Genomic DNA, 20,179 nt, shown 5'->3' on the forward strand with positions numbered 1-20,179 from the left:
AAAAAGAAAAAGAAAAAACGATTCCAGTGTAAACCAAGGAAAAGAGAATGTCTGAACAAAGATCATGTGAGTTCTCTGTAATACTTGAACTTCATTACAAATTACAGAACAGTTTAGGGTCAGGTCAGAGTGACAGCACAATGATAGGGCATTTGCTTTGCATGTGGTAGACCCAGCACGAACATGGGTTCTATCCCCAGCATCCCAAATGGTGCCCTGAGCCTTCCAGGAGCAATTTCTGAGTAGAGCCAGGAGTAAACCCTTAGCACTGCTGGGTGTGGCCCCAAAACAAAAAGAAACAAATTACAGAACAGTCTATATCAACATACAATATACTAACTATATATTTATACATATTTACATATACATACATACATACATACATACATACATACATACATACATACATACATACCTTTGGAGAATCCTGGTTTAAGTGAGGAAACTCTGGCACAGCTTGTGAGACTATCGGCATCAATGATTTCCCAGCTATAATGGATATCAAATTTGTTGGCTTACTCATGCAGATATTAGTATGCTAATATTTCTTAACTTACTTTTTTTGGGGAGAGGGGAAGATGGCAGTGCTCAGGGCTTACTACTGATTCTGCTACTCAGGAATCAATCACTCCTGACAGGGCTCAAGGGATCCTATAAAGTGCTGGAATTAAACAGGTCAGCCACGTGCAAGGCAAGCACCCTCTCCCCTATACTATTGCTCTAGCCCTCTTAAACTTTGTTATAAAGTGAAATATAAGAACCTACCATATATATAGAAAAAATCCTTAAATATTCATGATCCAATGCTGAGTAAAATAAGTCAGAGGGATAGAGATAGACATAGAATAGTAACTCATCTATGGCTTTTAAGAAAAATAGGGGCCAGAGCAATAGCACAGCAATAAGGCGTTTGCCTTGTACAGGGCCAACCATAGGACAGACCCTGGCTGAAATCCTGGCATCCCATATAGTCCCCGGTGCCTGCCAGGAGCGACTTCTGAGCACAGAGCCAGGAGTAACTACTGAGCACAGCTGAGTATGACCCAAAACCCAAAAAAATGGGGGAAAAAAAAAAAAAAAAAAAAGACATTGTAATAATGCCCAGAGACAATAGAGATGAGGGCTAGGATAGGCTCATGATATGAAGCTCACCACAAAGAGTTGTGAGTGCAGTTAGAGAAATAACTACACTAACAACTATCATGACAATGTTAGTATGTGAGAGAAGTACAATGCCTGTCTCACATATAGGTAAGAGGTAGGGGAGGGAGATGGGGAGCATTGGAGGTGGGAATCTTGCACTGGTGAAGGTGATGTGTGTTCTTTTTAAGACAAACCCAACTACAAACATGTTTATAGTCATGGTGCTTAAAGATATACCGTATATACTCGAGTATAATTTGTGCTAATAAACCTGAACTCAGTTTATACTTGGGTCATACAGGTTATTTGATTCAGTGCGCGGACACCGAATGAATCAAATTCATATAGTCTCCAGCTGTCTCCTGCTGTCAGCTGGAGGGAGCGGTGCTTCAGCTCAGTCCACAAGTTGCGGCTGAGCTGAAGAGGTAGGCAGTTGAACTGAACTGGATGCCACTGAACTGTTATACCCACAACATTCTGCGCTTTGTATGAGATCTGCAGCTGTGATGATATATGCAAACTCAGTGATGACAAAGTCTATGCTGATACCTTCACATCAGATACAGCTGAAGCTATTTGGACATACAGATGATGAGAAGGAATCCAGTTTTGAAGGATTTTAACCTTTGTGATTTAACTTGATTACTTGTTAAGCTAGTTTTCTGAACTTTAAAGTTTTAAAGTTATTTTTGCTAGTTTACTGTTTTTCTTTAGGAATATTGAAAAACATTTAATCTACTGATTCCTCAATTATTTTAATTGTTTTGGGTATATATTTTTATTTTGAAATTTACCAGTTGCTGCTGCATTTTCCAACTCAGCTTACACTCGAGTCACTAAGTTTTCCCAATTTTTACGGTAAAATTGGGGACGGGTCAGCTTATACTCGAGTATATAGGGTAATTAAATTATTAGAAAGAAAGGAAAAATATTCATGATCCAGATCCAATAAGTATCAATATTTGGCTCTAATCTTAAAAGTTGAGCTACTGGATTAGATAGTACAGAGGGGTTAAGGAACTTGCTTGCCTGTAGCCAACCCAGGCTTGATGACTGACACCACATATGGTCCCCTGTGCCCCAGCCAGTAGTGCCAAATGTATGGCCCAAGCATTACTGGTATGTACCAAAAAAAAAATTAGGGCTGGAGTGATAGCATAGCAGTAGGGTGTTTGCTTTGCACGTGGCTGACCCAGGACAGACCCATGTTTCATCCCCAGTGTCCCATAAGGTCCGCCGAGCCAGGAGCAATTTCTGAGCGTATAGCCTGGAGTAATCCTGGAGTAATCACGAAGTGTGCCCCCCCCCCAAAAAAAAAGTTAGATATGGAATCTGATGTAATTTAAAAAGAAATAGGGAGTAGATAAACAGTATAGGAGGTAAGTACTTGCCTTGCATGCCCCAGTGTTATTCCCATACATAATCCCCTGAGCACTACCAGGAGGGAGCCCTGAGTACAGAGGAAGGAGTAATCCTATGTTCTAGGAGTAATCCAGGAGTAATCCTGGGTATGCTTTCCTCAAAAAAATAGTTCTGGGGGACCGGAGAGATAGCCTGGAGGTAAGGCGTTTGCCTTGCATGCAGAAGGTCAGTGTTCGAATCCTGGCATCCCATATGGGAGCCCTGAGCCCGCCAGGAACGATTCCTGAGCACAGAGCCAGAAGTAACTCCTGAGCACTGCCAGGTGTGTTCCAAAAACAAAACAAAAACAAAAAAAAGTTCTGGTAGGCTGGCGTGGTGGCGCAAGCAGTAGGGCATTTGCCTTGCATGCACTAACCTCGGATAGTTCAATCCCCTGGCGTCCCGTATGGTCTCCCAAGCCAGGAGTAATCCCTGAGCATTACTGGTATGGCCCAAAAACAAACAAACAAAAAAAGTTCTGGAGTTGATTTTATATAGTACAGTGGAGCAGTGTCCCAGGTTCGATCTCTAGCACCCATATGGTAACCCCAACATCACCAGAAGTGAATTCTTCTTTTTGTTTGTTTGTTTTGGGTCACACCCGGCAGCACTCAGGGGCCACTTCTGGCTCTATGCTCAGAAATCCAGAAATCGTTCCTGGCAGGCTAGGGGGCACCATATGGGATGCAACCATCGTCCGTTTGCATGCAAGGCAAACGCCCTACCTCTACTCTAAGCACAAGGGTTTTCCTTTCCTCTGTACCATTATTAAGTTTCTTTATACCTATGCTATCTCTCCAGCACCAAGAAGTGATGATTCCTTTTTTTTTTTTTTGGTTTTTGGGTCACACCCGGCAGCACTCATAGGTTACTCCTCGCTCCAAGCTCAGAAATCGTCCCTGACAGGCACAGTGGACCATATGGGATGCCGGGATTCGAACCACCGTCCTACTTGAAAGGCAAACGCCTTACCTCCATGCTATCTCTCCGGCCCCCAGAAGTGATTCTTAATCAAGTAAGGAATAAACGCTGAACACTATTGGTCCCAAAACAAACGAACAAAAAAAATCAAATGTTCCGGGCCCGGAGAGATAGCACAGCGGCGTTTGCCTTGCAAACGGCTGATCCAGGACCAAAGGTGGTTGGTTCGAATCCCGGTGTCCCATATGGTCCCCCGTGCCTGCCAGGAGCTATTTCTGAGCAGACAGCCAGGAGTAACCCCTGAGCAATGCCGGGTGTGACCCAAAAACCAAAAAAAAAAAAAAAAAAAAAATCAAATGTTCCCTGAGCCTAGTACCCTAGAGTATTCCCAAGTGCCAAAAGGCTGTGGTGTCTATCAAGCAGGAGTTAATGGAGCTCATGGTCATGAGTTCGAAATTAATAAGGTGGCTTAAAATGGAATACACAAAACAGATTTTCATATTGACTGATTAGATTTCTCCCTAAAAGTGATTCAGCATTTCCAGTGACTTGGAATCACACAGCTTCCGCAAATGAGAATCAACTACAAAATCCTCTTTACCTGACATAAAGTCACTTCCCCCAAATTTAAATCTGTAATTCTGAAAGCTTCATATTATGTTGTATAGTATTAACTTGGGGACTAGAGCAATAATATAGAGGGGAGTTCACTTGCTTTGCCCTTGACCCAGGTTTGATCCCTAATACTCCAGATGGTTTCAAGCACTACCAGGAGTGTTCCTGAGTGGAGACAAGAGTAGATGTGGCCCCAAAACAAAACTAAAATAACCCAAGTAATTTGTAAACTATACTCTAACTCCGTCCTCTTAGTCAGTAGGATATACTGGAACAAATGTCACAGGATTTGTGGACTTGTTGCTTCTGTAGAGGTTTTCTGCCTGTAGTGAGATTAGTCTAACACTAAAATCCATTTAGTGTGAACTGTGAAATTGAGGAAGTAAAATATACTGATGTTGCTAGGTATAAAGGAACTTAATAATGGTACAGAGGAAAGGAAAACCCTTGTGCTTAGAGTGGCAGTTAGGGCTCAAAGAACTGGGGCACATGTCTTACCAAAACCCCAAGATTGATCCTTGGCACTACATGGTCCCCCAAGCACTACTAGGAGGGCACCCAAGACCCTATCAAAATAAAATAGAATTGTAATGAGATCAATATAAACTCATGATTTAAAACAGAAAACAACAAAAATCACCTATTTGGGGCCAGAATAATATAGCAGAGTGTTGGGAGCTTGCCTTGCACACAGCTGACCCAGGTTCCATCCCTGGTGTCCCATATGTCCCCAGAGCACTCCAAGGAGTGATTCCTGAGTGAAGAATCAGGAGTAACTCCTGTGCATCTGTGGGTGTGTCCCCCCCAAAAACCCCAGAGGTTTAAGGTGCTTCCCTTGATACAACTAATACTGGTTTAATCCCTAGCATTCCACATTCCCTTGAGCACAGAACCAGGAATAGCCCCTTAGCACTGCAGGGGATGGCCCAAATCTCCATCACCCTCCCCGATTAAAAAACTGAAATAAAAAAAGAGCTCCTAGGGGCTGGAAAGATAGCATGGAGGTAGGGCATGAAGGGTTGTTTGAATCCCAGCATCCCATATGGTCGGTCCCCTGAGCCTGCCAAGAGCGATTTTTGAGCATAGAGCCCGAAGTAACCCCTGAGCGCTGCCGGGTGCAACCCTCAAAAACAAAACCAAAAAAAAAAAAAAAAAAAAAAGAGCTTCTAGCATATATTCAAAAATGATTACAAATGAATTCTCACGCATATGCATTATTCACTTATGTGTACTCACTATGTTTCTGTAGGCAGTGAGTACCTTGGCAAGGGTCCTGAAAGGAGATGGGCTGTCAGAATCAAACTGGAGACGAAGCTAAACTACTTTATTCCATATCATCCTGCTTGTCTGATGCACTATCACTGATGTAAATAACCACGATTGTTTAACAGACACAGTAGCCCCTGGTGCAAATATCTGTTCATCCTTGAAGCTCTGACCTAGGGAGTGGGGGGAGGTAGTTCAGCAGCAGAACACTTGCCTTGCATGCTGTGAGGCCCTGGTTTTGATTCCTAGCTTTACACACACACAATCAAACTAGCCTCTACATAATGGAGTCTAATAGAGATAGTGCAGCAGGTAGGATACTTGCCTTGAATGCAAATGACCAGGTTAGATTCCTGATACCCCATTATTGTACCCCAAGCCCCACTAGAAATGATCCCCTAAGCACGAGTGTGGCCCCCAAACAAAATAAAAAACCAAATGTCCAATTATAATGCTATAGGCATAACATCTCCCATAGGCCAATGTTACTTTAATAAAAGATGGGGGGGGGGGTAGCAGTAAGGAAGCGGTCAGGAATTACTCTTGGCTCTGTGCTCAGAGAATTATATGTAGTGTGGAGATCGAACCAGAAAGAGCACATATGCACCAAGCACCCAAATCCCTGTACTGTCTTTCTCTGTCCTGTAATAAAAGTATTTTTCATAAAGAAATTCAAAGAGCAAAGATGGTTAGGCCTGGCATGCACAGAGCCCAGGTTTCCATCTCTGGCACTGCTGAGACCAGTAGGCATCTTTGTAGCTCCCTGCTGGAATAAGAAACTAGCAAAAGGTCTAGAATAGAATATATACTTCATGGGGGCCAGAGAGATAGCACAGTGGTAGGGTGTTTGCCTTGCAAGCAGCCAACCCAGGACCAATGGTGGTTCGAATCCTGGCATCCCATATGTTCCCCGTGCCTGCCAGGAGCAAATTCTGAGCACAGAGCCAGGAGTAACCCCTGAGCACTGCCAGGTTTGGCCCCCCACAAAAAACAAAACAAACAAAAATATAGAATATTTACTTCAAACCAAAAGAACTCACTAATGAGGACAATGAGAATTTTGTGAAATAGAAAAATCACACACACGTTTTTAAAGTACATATATTTTTGTTTGTTTTGTTTTTTTTCCGGGCCACACCCATTTGTTGCTCAGAGGTTACTCCTGGCTAAGCGCTCAGAAATTGCCCCTGGCTTGGGGGACCATATGGGATGCCAGGGGATCGAGCTGCGGTCCTTCCTTGGCTAGCGCTTGCAAGGCAGACACCTTACCTCTAGCACCACCTCACCGGCCCTTAAAGTACATATTTCTAAAGCAAAGCTAATGGACACATAAAAAAGGAATGTAGGGCTGGAGAGAGAGCATGGAGGTAAGGTATTTGCCTTTCATGCAGAAGGTCGGTGGTTCAAATCCCAGCATCCCATATGGTCCCCTGAGCCTGCCAGGAATGATTTCTGAGCATAGAGCGAGGAGTAACCCCTGAGCGCTGCCGGGTGTGATCCAAAAACAAAAAAAGGAATATAATAGTCTCTTGAACATTAAAAAATACTAAGGTAGGGGCCGGAGCAGTGGTACAAGCATTTAAGGCGTCTGCCTTGCCTGTGCTAGCCTAGGATAGACCATAATTCAATCACCCAGCATCCCATATAGTCCCCCAAGCCAGAAGCAATTTCTGAACACATAGCCAGATGTAAACCCTGAACGTCACTGGGTGTGGCCAAAAAACCAAATCCAAAAACGAAACAAAAAAAAACAACTAAGGTAATATTTAATATTTAAACAAAGTCACGCTAACCTTCAGGTCTGCTCTCTGGACCATACACCTGTAGACTTTGGTGCTGTTTGAATGCACTTTTTTCCCGTCTCATTAGTTCCAAGCCTTCTAAAGCTGTACTGTGTGCAGACAGTGACTTTAAGAGAGAAATATTACTTATGGATCCAGAAAGTTCTGAAGAATTTTTAGGCCTATTTGAATGCAGTTTTCCCCCAGCAGCTTCTACTGCCATAAGGTTGTGGGGTAAGGCCCGGATCCTTCCCAGATCTTCAGATTCAGGGGTAGGAACTTCTATGTCCTTCAAAATAGGATGCCTTGTTCCCTCGAGGTAAAGTGAAGAACTGGGGAGTCGGGTATCCAATTCTCCAAAGGCAATGCGCTCCTCTGAATGACTCGGATTAGCATCTGGTAGCTGGACAAGAACCTCACTGCTGGAGACTGATGGTAAGAAAACCTGCTCATCTTTCACATTGTTCCCCAAAATGAAAGGGGGACACTCTTCTGAAAATAAACTGGTTTTTGTGTTGGAAAGGTGAGGCATTTGTACATTTTTTTCTGTATTTTCAGATGCATTCGGAAATGAAGCGAAGTCATTATTAAGGCTGACTTTCCACTGACTGGCCTCTTCATCATTCTCTACCTTGTCATCATCCGGCCACTCAAAAGATGGGTCATATTTGCTTAATGTATCACCACTAGATTCCTGCTCCACCACTGTCCCAGTATTTTCAGTTCGCCAGGTTCCTGGGTAGAAACCTGCACGAGTTTTATCACAGAACTGTGAGAGAGACTCTGTTGGTTGGCCCCTGTCCGACATTAGGAGAGGCAGAGGGTCACTGCTGACTTCTTCACCACTTACCTCCTCACATGGCCTTTGATCTCCAGGATGGCCACAAGTTGCCAAGGCCTCCTTTACCCAGCCCTCGGAATCCTGGGACCTTTCATGGCTCGTCTGTGATTCCTCCTCGATATCACTGCCTTCAAAGCCACACAGATTAAAAGTTACCTCCACCAGGGGTTGCTCTACACCATTCCTAAATCCGGGACAACCATCAAACCCTTTGTCATTAGGACTATTTTTAAAACGCGTGTCAGTGATGTCATCAGAGACCCTAGAATCATTGCTCAAGGAAGAAGGCTCCCTTTGTGGCTCTTCAGATTCTGGCCCTGGTTCAGAGGCCACCTCAACTATTCCACATAAATTCCCTTCCTGGGCATTTTCTCTCATGAGAAGTGATTCTTCCTGGCACATCGCCCTATTTGGCTGAGTACGTATTTTACTATTTTCTGAAATGTCGGATTCTAACAGTACAGTGTCATTTTCTACCTGACTACAGGTCACAGTTAAACCATTGTTTTCACTAAAGGCAGGAGTTTCTAATGTTGCTTCTTGATCCCAGAGCTGATTATGATTATCTGATACTGAACTGTCTTCATTAGATTTCCCCCCATTTTCCGTTATATTATTTCCTTCTTCGGTCTCAGCAAGCTCAGGCGACCTCTGTGAAGACAAATATCTGGTCCAGCGGCTCCTTTTTCTGGTGCCATTTCCCAACGACTGCTGGGACCATAAATTTTCCAGCTGCCCCTCAGCACATTCTTCTTGTTCAGCTAAGAACTTCTGCTCTGGAAGAATGGTGACACTATTGCATGACTGTTCCTGGGGATCATGTTCTCTACATTCAGAACTCAGTTCTCTACATAAGCCCGGTGGTTTGGCCTTCAGCAGAGCCAATATCTGGGCTTTGCTTCTGATATTTTGTGAAACTCCTGAATGGTGAGGTGACAAACTATCTCTTTTTACTGGCTCATCAGTCAGTAAAGAATGTGGATGCTCGTTTTCGGAACTGATGGGAAGGCAAAAATAATTTTGGTGGCCTATTGTTTCTGGATGAATCTTGAATGCCGGAGTGGAGACAATTGAAGAGAAAGGCAGGCCATTTCTCTCTCTGTTCTCAAAAGCAACAGTGCTCCCAGGGTCTGCTGATATGTTTCTTATATCATTCTGGCCAGCAGTAGAAAATAAAGGAGATGTGCCATAAAATGGAGAAAGAGAAAGAGGGCCAGCTTTCTTAGCCTCAAGGGATGTAGCCAATCCCCCACTTTCTGTAACAAATATTTTGGGGGGTACTTGACGTGGTCCTTGAAAACCCTAAAAATGTTAAAAAAATTATTAGCTGTGCATTATCTATATTTTACAAAGAACATAAGAAATGAATTTGCTTTACAAAAAAAAAAGGAAAGAAATATAAATGTTCTCTAAAGTCAAGTCATTATTAAGACATAAAGTTTGTTACTGTGGGGGTAAAGAGGAGCTCACTGGGCTGAAGCATGTACTTTGCACACAGGAGGTCAGAACTCAATCCCTAGTACCTCATGGTCCCCAGAAACATTATCAAGATAATTCCCAAGCACAGACCTGGGAATAGCCCCATGACTTGGGGCCTAGGTGGTATAAAATCAAAAAGGGAAACTTGGGACAGAGGCAGAGAAAAGAAGACACTTCCCTAGCATGTAGCCACCCTGGGCTGGATTCTCATCACAGAGCAAGGAGCATGCACTGAAGATAGCCAGGTGTGGGTATGGCCTCCCTAAAAAAGTATTAAGTTGAAACATACTCGTTTGAATAACAGTTTTATAATTAGTGCTTATTTCATTTTTACCTAAGCATTCCTATAAAGTACCACTTTTACAATAGAGCATAATAGCTTCAAAATTCATTATTTCATGATAAGCTGTGTGTGTGTGTGTGTGTGTGTGTGTGTGTGTGTGTGTGTGTGTGTGTGTGTGTGTGTGTGTAGAATGTGAGCCACATCCAGCAGTGCTCAGGGGTTACTCCTGGCTCTCCACTCAGAAATCGCTCCTGACAGGCTCGGGGAACCATATGGGATGCTGAGGATTGAACCCAGGTCGTCCACATGCAAGGCTAATACCCTACCACTATACTACCACTCCAGCTTCTATTTCTTGATAGTAGCTTATAAATATCTTTATGATTCTTAGTACATGTGTGTGAGAAAAGAAAAAGAGGTAGTAGGTATTAAACCCAGGGCCTCATACATGAATGACAAGAGTTACTTCCAGCCTGATTTACTGTCTTTAACAAAAAAAGTCAAGAACGAGAGAGATAATATAGCAGGTAAAGCAGATTGCAATGTGATCAACCCCAGTTCTATCGTAGGTATTGAATATATGCACATGGTCACCCCCAGGCACCAGCAGGCAGGACTCCTAAGCACAACGCCTGGAGTCAGTCCTGACTACACAGAATGGTCCCAAAACAAACAAACTTGGGCCAAAGCAGTGGCACAAGGGGTAAGCTGCCTTGCCCACGCTAGCCTAGGACTGACCGCTATTTGATCCCCCAGCGTCCCATCTGGTCCCCCAAGCCAGGAGCGATTTCTGAGCTCATAGCCAGGAGTAACCCCTGAGCGTCACCGGGTGTGGCCCAAAAACCAAACCAAACCAAACAAACAATAAAAAACCCAAGAAACTTACAGTAAACTTCCTTTTTAAACCAACAGGCTGACATCCATGGGACCAGCCAAAGGACATGCACCCCCTAGGATTTGCTTCTCCTTTAACGACAGTTGTTGCCGCAGATATGCTTCCAGCAACCTTGGTCTCCTCTACGGTGATAAGGTATCGGTCACCTTCTAAGTCATCTCCAGGTTTCACCTTCAGTTTAAGGAAAAACAGCAAAGTCATTTATAGCTAATCATTTGAATGAATATGAGTTAAGTCACTGCTGAATTTATAAGTCAGCAACTATATTATTTTGGGGGAAAGCAGCCCCAACGATAATTAAGGGTCCATCTGGTGGCAGGGACTGAAGTTAGGGCTCCTGCAAGCACAGTGAAACCCTTTGAGTTATCTTCCAGCCCCAATACCAAAATTAGTATTTAGTATTATATGCTAATTAACTATCAACAAGTGTAAAATGGATAATACAATATTCATTCAATAGTCTGGGGGATCTCTATGAAATCCTTTCTTGCATGCTGGTATAGAAAGGTCGAGGAGAAAAATATGGGGGCTAGACAGAGAGTACAGCAAGCAGGGCACCAATCCTGCATGAGGCCCACCTTGGCTCAGTCTTGTGAGCCCTGCGAAGAGTGAGCCCTGAACACAAAGCCAGAATTAGCCATGAGAGAAAGGAAGAAAGGAAGGCAGGAAAAAAAGGAGATGGGAAGGAAAAGAAAAGAAAAATAGGTTTCTTTTATTTCTTTTAGAAATACACACAGTCGGGCCCGGAGAGATAGCACAGTGGCGTTTGCCTTGCAAGCAGCTGATCCAGGACCAAAGGTGGTTGGTTCGAATCCCGGTGTCCCATATGGTCCCCTGTGCCTGCCAGGAGCTATTTCTGAGCCGATAGCCAGGAGTAACCCCTGAGCATGGCCGGGTGTAGCCCAAAAACCAAAAATAAATAAATAAATAAATAAATAAATAAATAAACACAGTCACACACAGACACACATTTTGGTGCTATTGTTGTTTTGGGGCCATACCTAGTGATGCTCAGGGCTTCCTTCTGGCAGTGCTGGGACACTATAAGCGATGCTAAGGATCAAACCCAGATCAGCCACTTGTAAGCCAAGTGCCTTATCTACTGTACTATATCTCTCTGGTCCCTAACCCTTTATTTTAAATTAGAATCCCACAATATCTATTACATATATTAATAAACATATGTGATTAATCATAATTATCCCAAATTAAGTGATCCTAAGAAATTATAATTGTTTAATTACTTTTCATAAAAGCATTTTAATCACCTTAATAAATAAAATATAGCACTTGCCACACATATTACAATATAACAGCACTTGATAATATACAAAATTTGTATCAGCTTAATATTTAGTAATAAAATAATTTACAAGAAAATATTAGTAATTACTACAAATTGAGTACCCACTAAGATCATGTCTCTCCCAGTCCAAACATAAAATACATGAATTTTATACTATCAGAACCAGGTAACTGTTAAGACCAGTCACTCTCTGGTTCAAGTCCCAGACATTCCACTTGACCTCTCTCTACTGCCTTCCTAATCTATAGGCTACGAGGTGAAGGGTAAGATCAGGTATTTGGATCCCCACGTCTTACTGGGGTGGCCCCCAAACACAGAGCTCAGGCCCTGAGCTTTACCAGTATTGCAAATAATCAGAGGGTTTTATAAAGATGAAATGAAACAGTATCTAAAAGGTTTTAGTACAAAGTCCAGCTAATAGTACTACTATGACTATGTTATTTAGCACCATTTAAATACTTAGAAGTATTCAAAGAGATTTCCTTAACAATAACTAGTAAGATAAACATGAAAATACCTACCTCAAGGCACTTAAGAAATATGCTCTCCAAACATTGCCCTTTGTCATCATATAAAATGGCCTGTATTAAAACAAAATAAATGTTAAGAAGTGTAAGAATTGTTTCCTTGGGGTTGGAGAGATAGCACAGCGGTGTTTGCCTTGCAAGCAGCCGATCCAAGGACCTAAGGTGGTTGGTTTGAATCTCGGCGTCCCATATGGTGCTGTGCATGCCAGGAACTATTTCTGAGCAGATAGCCAGGAGTAACCCCTGAGCAATGCCAGGTGTGGCCCAAAAACAAAAAAACAAAAAAACAAAAAAAAAAAAAAAAAAAGAATTGTTTTCTTGAATTTTTTTCTTTTTCTTTTTTTTTTTTTTTTTTGCTTTTGAGCCACACCCAGCGTGCTCAGAGGTTTCTCCTTGCTGTGCACTCAAGGATAACTCATGGAAGGCTCAGAGGACCATATGGAATGCGGGGAATCAAAGATGGGTCAAGAATGCACTAGGCAAATGCCTTATGGTTATCTGTACAATCTTTCTGGACCCATCATAAACATTTTCTTGGGGAGGGGTTGGGTCACACCCTGCCACATTCAGAAGTTACTCCTGGCCCTATGCTCAGAAATTGGCCCCGGCAGATTCAGGGAACCATATGGGATGCCGGGATTCGAACCACCATCCTTCTGCATGCAAGGCAAATACTCTTCCTCCATGCTATCTCTCCTGCCCCCATCATTAACATTTTAATAGTGAATATAAATCACACACTGAAAGATCACCCACTTGGATAATCTGGATTAGAAAGTGCATCAAAGAATTAGGGATGTGGCTCAGTGGTAAAGTTCATAAGGGAGGTACTGGGTTCCACCCATGGCACCATCCAGGACAAAGAAGAAAGTGCATCATATCTGAAACAGAAGAACTATACAAGAAAATAAAGGCCCATACACAAGAAACTTTAAGAATTCAAGTCCCCAGGGGCCGGGTAGGTGGCGCTGGAGGTAAGGTGTCTGCCTTGCAAGCGCTAGCCAAGGAAGGACCGCGGTTCGATCCCCCGGCGTCCCATATGGTCCCCCCAAGCCAGGGGCGATTTCTGAGCACATAGCCAGGAGTAACCCCTGAGCGTCAAACGGGTGTGGCCCAAAAACCAAAAAAAAAAAAAAAAAAAAGAATTCAAGTCCTGGGCCGGGCGGTGGCGCTGGAGGTAAGGTGCCTGCCTTGCCTGCGCTAGCCTAGGACGGACCGCGGTTGGTTCGATCCCCCGGCGTCCCATATGGTCCCCCAAGAAGCCAGGAGCAACTTCTGAGCGCATAGCCAGGAGTAACCCCTGAGCGTCACAGGGTGTGGCCCAAAAACCAAAAAAAAAAAAAAAAAAAAGAATTCAAGTCCTGGGGCCGGAGAGATAGCATGGAGGTAAGGTGTTTACCTTTCATGCAGAAGGTCATCGGTTCGAATCCCGGCATCCCATATGGTGCCCGTGCCTGCCAGGAGCGATTTCTGAGCACGGAGCCAGAAAAAACCCCTGAGCACTGCCGGGTGTGACCCAAAACCACACACACACACACACACACACACACACACAAAAGAGAATTCAAGTCCTACCAGGAGGAACTTAAAATGGAATTAGGAAACAAAAATGGAAGGAAATTTGTGGAGATAAAACAGGAGAGGATTGGAGAGAACTCCAGGGCTGGAGCACTTTGCCAGGAGGGGCAAGAGAAGGGGGGTGGAGAGAGAGAGAGGATAAAAAGAGAGGGAAAGAGATAGAGGCAGAAACAGAGGAGATGGGGGGGGAGAGAAAGAGGGGAGACAAAGGGGGAGATGGGAAAGGGGGGAGATGGGAAAGGGGGGAGATGGGAAAGGGAGGGAGAGACAGAGGGAGAGGGGGGAGGGGAGGAAAGAGCTTGATCTGCACCTGGTCAAGCCCACTTCAAACCAAGATACCTCATATAGTCTTCTGAGCCCTATCAGGAGTAGAGCTAGGAATAAGCCGAGTATAGCTGGGTTTGATCCCAAAACAAAAAGTATATGTAATATTACAAATTAAAATTTTGTTTGATGGGAGGGGTGGAGGGAGAAAAAAAATTTTGTTTGTTTTTGGGTCACACCCAGTGGCGCTCAGGGGTTACTCCTGGCTCTGAGCTCAGAAGTTGCTCCTGGCAGGCTTGGGGGACCATATGGGATGCCAGGATTCAAACCACCATCCACCCTGGACGGGCTGCATTCAAGGCAAATGCACTACCACTGTGCTATCTCTCTGGCCCCACAAATTAAATTCTTTTGATGGGCCAAGGAGATAGCTCAAAGGGTTAGTGTGCATGGATTGCATGCAAGAGGCCCAGGTTTGATCACTAGCATTGCACGTGCCATCATGTTTATGGACAAATCTAACATTTTTATCACCAATGGGGTTTTCTTTATTATTTAATCAAAAGTTGAAAACCTAGTCATGGACTTTGTAGTCAATGATGTGGTACTTACTTTGTTTCCTAAGTGACCAATCTTCAGAGTTCCATCCTGCCACACTTTGGCCTTCTTCAGCTTTTGGTGAGTATAGAGCACCTTAAGTCCCAAATGATAAAAATAAAGATTTCTCTTTATATGTGTTTATTTTAAAGGCACGTTTTATTTTTCTTTTGCTTTTTGGGCCACACCCTGTGACACTCAGGGATTACCCCTGGCTAGGCACTCAGAAATCGCTCCTAGCTTTGGGGACAATATGGGTTGCTAGAGGATAGAACTGTGGTCCGTCCTGGGTACCACTGCGCCACGGTTCTGGCCCCTTAAAGACACCTTTAAAGAACTAAAATCACAGATCAACAGCAATTACAAACAAAAATTTTAAAAACATAACTAGGTCAGAGAAGACAAGGAGTTAAGGAAAGATTAAATAAATATCAAAGGGAAAAACCAGAAAAAGTAACTAAGCAAGAAAAATAATTTTGAATTACCATATTTTTCATACCATAGATGCACTTTTTCCCCAAGAGTGTGTCCTATGGAGCAAATGCTGCCTGGAGCTGAAGCCTGAGTGCAGGCTAGTCACAACCCCCAAGCATTCACTGGTGGTCACCCCTGAATGTGAACTAAAAATAAACTAAAAACAAAGTAATTCCCATGGTGAATGCAGAAACAGAACTGAAAACTTAATTTTCTCCCATAAGTCAAACATTAAAAAATTTGCATGGATGGGGCTGGAGAGATATCATGGAGGTAGGGCATTTGCCTTGCATGCAGAAGGAGCGTGGTTTTTTTAATCCCAGCATCCAATATGGTCCCCCCTATGCCTACCAGGAGCGATTTCTGAGCCAGTAGGAACCCCTGAGCGCTGCTGGGTGTGACCCAAAAACCAAAAGAAAAAAAATTGCATGGAGGGGCCAGTAAAATAGCATGGAGGTAGGTCGTTTGCCTTGCATGCAAAAGGACAGTGGTTCGAATCCCAGCATCCCATATGGTCCCCCCTATGCCTGCCAGGAGTGATTTCTGAGCGTAGAGCCAGGAGGAACCCCAGAGCGCTGCTGGGTATGATCCAAAAACCAAAAAAAAAAAAATTTGCATGGGGCCAGAGGAATAACCTGGCATGCGGCATATCTGGGTTTAATTCCTGGTCCTAAACATGGTCCTACAAGCCCATCAGGAGAGATCCTTGAGTGCAGAGCCAGGAGTAAGCCCTTTGCATTGCTGGGAGTGGCTGAAATAAACAAGTAAAAATAATTAGGGTTGGAGAGATAGCACAGTGGAAGGGCGCTTGCCTTGGAAGCAGCAGACCCAGGACAGATGGTGGTTTGAATCCCAGCCTCCCATGTGGTCCCCCATGCCAGCCAGGAGTGATTTCTGAATATAGAGCCAGAATAACCCTTGAGCATGGCTGGGTGTGACCCCCCCCAAAAAAAAAGAATTTGCAATAAATAAATACTACTATTTATTTATTTGGTTTTTGGGTCACACCTGGCAGCACTCAGGGGTTACTCCTGGCTCTGAGTGCAGAAATTGCTCCTGGCAGGCTTGGGCTACCATATGGGATGCCCGGATTCGAACCAGTGACCTTCTGCATGCAAGGCAAACACCATATCTCCATGCTATCTCTCCGGCCCCAAATACTACTCACTCTTTCAAATGGTTTTATTTCTATTGTTATGGTCTTAAAGATAGTTATTTCCACAGAAACATAATTTTCATTTTCTGTGTAATTGTGTTAATAATAAATTAATAATCAATAGAATAGATATAAGCCCAGGAAGAAGCCTGCATAAGGCCTAGATTTGATCCATTGTTCTCCAAGTACCTACAAAGTTGCCCTAGAAGACCACAGTGGGTGGCCATCCCCCAAGTCCCCACAAAGAGAGGTTGCCAGATAAAATATTGAACATTATTTAACATGCACATACTTATAACAAAGTAGTATAAAAATGGCGGTAGGGCGTTTGCCTTGCACACAGCCAACCCCAGACAGACCTTGGTTCAATTCCCAGCATCCCATATGGTGCCCAGAGCTTGCCAGGAGCAATTTCTAAGTCCATGAGTAACCCCTGAGCGTCACTGGCTATGGCCCAAAAACAAAGAAACAAAAAGCTTTAAAGCAGCCATTGCTTGCCTGTTTTCTGCTTCCCCCACTTTGATTTCTAGGCCATACGTAAATGGGGCAATGTTCAAGGGCCCAAGGGACCATAAGTGGAGCCAGGATTTGGACTAGGCTCAGAGTCACTAGACAAGAGACTTACATATCAATCTCTGGCCCTGATCACATATTTGGTTTTCGTGTGTGTGTGTGTGTGTGTGTGTGTGTGTGTGTGTGTGTGTGTGTGTGTGTGTGTGTGTGTGTGTGTGTGTGTGTGTGGTTTTTGGGTCACACCCAGCAGTGCTCAGGGGATATTCTTGGCTCCAGGCTCAGAAATTGCTCCTGGCAGGCACAGGGGACCATATGGGACGCCGGGATTTGAACCGATGACCTCCTGCATGAAAGGCAAAGGCCTTACCTCCATGCTATCTCTCCAGCCCCTTTTTTCTCTTTATTTTTATTTTTTGTTCACACCCAGCAGTGCTACTTCTCGCTCCACACTCTGAATCACTCTTGATGGGCTCAGAAAAAAATATGTGATGACAGGGATCAAGCCCAGGTCAGCTGCATGTAAGGCAAGAGCCCTCCCTGCTATACCATCTCTCCAGCCCATTTTCCCTCATTTTTTAAGAGATTCTGGGGGTCCGGAGCAAAAGTGCAGCGGTAGGGCATTTGCCTTCCACATAGCTGATCCAGGATAGACATGGGTTCAATCCCCGGGGTCCCATATGGTCCCCCAAACCAGGAGTGATTTCTGAGCGCATAGTCAGGAGTAACCCCTGAGCATCACAGGGTGTAGCCAAAAAAAAAAAAAAAAAAAAATTCTGGCAAGATCTTTTTGAAGAAGGAAGGTAAGACAGAGAGAGAAATATTGAAAACTGCTATCTTACAGTAAATTCTTGGGTTCCCATAGTTTCTTATGTATAAACCAGTCCAGTGCAGAAAACTCAGTGGTTGTTCAACGGTTTATCCCACCTAAAATGAAATAAAGGCAAAGAATCCATGAGAAAACAAAGTATCATATGAAATATCTCCCCATAAATTCCTGATCAGAGAGAGAGGAATCTCGGCGTTTGCCTTGCAAGCAGCCAATCCAGGACCAAAGGTGGTTGGTTCGAATCCCAGTGTCCCATATGGTCCCCCGTGCCTGCCAGGAGCTATTTCTGAGCAGACAGCCAGGAGTAATCCCTGAGCAATGCCGGGTGTGGCACAAAAAAAAAAAAAAAAAAAAAAAAGAGAGAGAGAGGAATCTAAGATTGTAACAAGGGATACAAAAATCAAATTATCTGCAATTAGAGAGGAACACAACAATAATCTGATACAAGCTGCAGAAAATGTCCAGGTAGACAGGAAAGTAAAATATATCAAATAAATAGTAGTCTCATATATATATATATTTCTAATGCAATAGTATCAGAAAATGATTCTATGTACAGAGTGATAGTAAAGTGAGAAAGGAGCTTGCCTTGCACTCAGGTTCAATCCCCAGCATCCCTTATGGTTCCCCAAGCACTGCCATGAGTAATTCCTGAGCAGAGCCAGGAGTAACCCTGAGCACTGCCAGAAGTGAGCCCAAAATAAAAACTAAAGATATTTTTAAAAAGAAAATATTCCTACCATCTCCCCACATTTTGTTCCTTGTAACATGAATTTCAATTTTAGATTACTAAATCTCTGCTCACCTCTATATTGTCCCCTTGCGTTGAATTTCTCTCCTTGTATGTTAGTTTATATTCCACAATATCTATGATCAAATATCTAATATTCTGCAAGATAAACATCCTTCCAATTGTCACTGAAACAGGTACTCTAGTTATCCTGTGTCTAGTTGTTACAATTTTTATTATGAAAATTTGCAGATCTCAACCTTGGTGGGGGCCAGAATGTGTATCTCAAATGTAAGAGAACCTCCCCAGAATTAAACGTAAAAACACCAGTGGCAAGGGGCTGGAGAGATAGCATGGAGGTAGGGCACTTGTCTTACATTCAGAAGGATGGTGGTTCGAATCCCGACATACCATATGGTCTCCCAAGCCTGCCAGGAGCGATTTCTGAGCATAGAGCCAGGAGTAATCCCTGAGCACTGCCAGGTGTGACCCAAAAACCAAAATACAAAAACAGGGGCCGGTAAGGTGGCGCTAGAGGTAAGGTGTCTGCCTTGCAAGCGCTAGCCAAGAAAAGACAAGGAAAGACCACGGCTCGATCCCCCGGCATCCCATATGGTCCTCCCAAGCCAGGGGCAATTTCTGAGCACTTAGCCAGGAGTAACCCCTGAGCATCAAATGGGTGTGGCCCACCTCAAAAAAAAAAAAAAAAAAACAACCAAAAAAATACAAAAAAAAAAATAAAAAAAAACCAGTGGTGAATTTAAAAAGTAAAAAAAGAGGCCAAATACACCCTACCCCAGTAGTAGTTCCAAAGGCATATGAAGAGCAGATTTAATAGCACCATTCAGAAAAGACAGAAATTCTAGTTCTTGGGGCCTGTCCTCAGCTTTAAGTCAGAAAACCTAGAACTGAGACTCAGTTTTAACAAACTTGTAGGTGATTCGTGATACAAGGAGTGATTAGTAATGCCTGTTGAAGTTTGAAAACACAATCCTAGAAGACCAAGGGTCTTGTACTTAGAGCTTGATGCCCAGTTCTGGGTTCAATTCCCTTTTTCCCCTTTGATACAAATAAAATAGACCAAGAAGTTCACCTATGTATTATTATTATTGTCCTCTCAGTATTTCTTATGTACCAGACATTGTGCTATGCTGAAATACTAAAATTAACAAACCATTCTTTAAACTCTCAAGACATTTTCTGTTTAGAGAAAGTGAAAATTACAAAATAAGACAGCCCCCCAAACAAAACAAAAATACAAAAGGGGCCAGACCAAAAACAAAACAAAAAACCCAACAGGGCCAGAGTGATAGCACAGCCATAAGGCTGTTTGCTTGCATGTTGCTCATTGGAAAGGACCTGGGATCTATCCCCAGCAACCCATATGGTTCCCTGAGCCTACCAGGAATGATTGCTGAGTACAGAGCCAGGTGTAGCTCAAAAACCAAAAGCCAAAAACAAAATAAAAGGTGTGGTGCCAAAGTGATAGTACAGCAGGCAAGGTATTTACTTGCCTTGCACATGGCCCACTCAGGCTGTCTGAGTTCTTGAGCTTTATTCTATAAAGACAGTCAGAAACCATA

The 20,179-nt window shown here is 43.4% G+C and overlaps 1 protein-coding gene across 1 annotated transcript in view; it reads right to left on the bottom strand.

Annotated features, from left to right (window-relative positions):
- ZGRF1 (zinc finger GRF-type containing 1) overlaps positions 1–20,179 on the bottom strand; it is a 68,963-nt gene that overhangs the window by 46,309 nt on the left and 2,475 nt on the right. The window contains exons 2-7 of the mRNA XM_049786553.1: positions 17,880–17,964; positions 14,913–14,993; positions 12,453–12,512; positions 10,617–10,796; positions 7,140–9,270; positions 416–489 (exon numbers count right to left, since the gene is read on the bottom strand). Coding sequence (XP_049642510.1) covers positions 416–489; positions 7,140–9,270; positions 10,617–10,796; positions 12,453–12,512; positions 14,913–14,993; positions 17,880–17,900 — 2,547 coding nt within the window. The 5' untranslated portion in view covers positions 17,901–17,964. The remainder of the gene's footprint in view (positions 1–415; positions 490–7,139; positions 9,271–10,616; positions 10,797–12,452; positions 12,513–14,912; positions 14,994–17,879; positions 17,965–20,179) is intronic.

This window comes from Suncus etruscus, chromosome 14 (assembly GCF_024139225.1).
Source record: "Suncus etruscus isolate mSunEtr1 chromosome 14, mSunEtr1.pri.cur, whole genome shotgun sequence".
Taxonomy (NCBI): Eukaryota; Metazoa; Chordata; class Mammalia; order Eulipotyphla; family Soricidae; genus Suncus; species Suncus etruscus.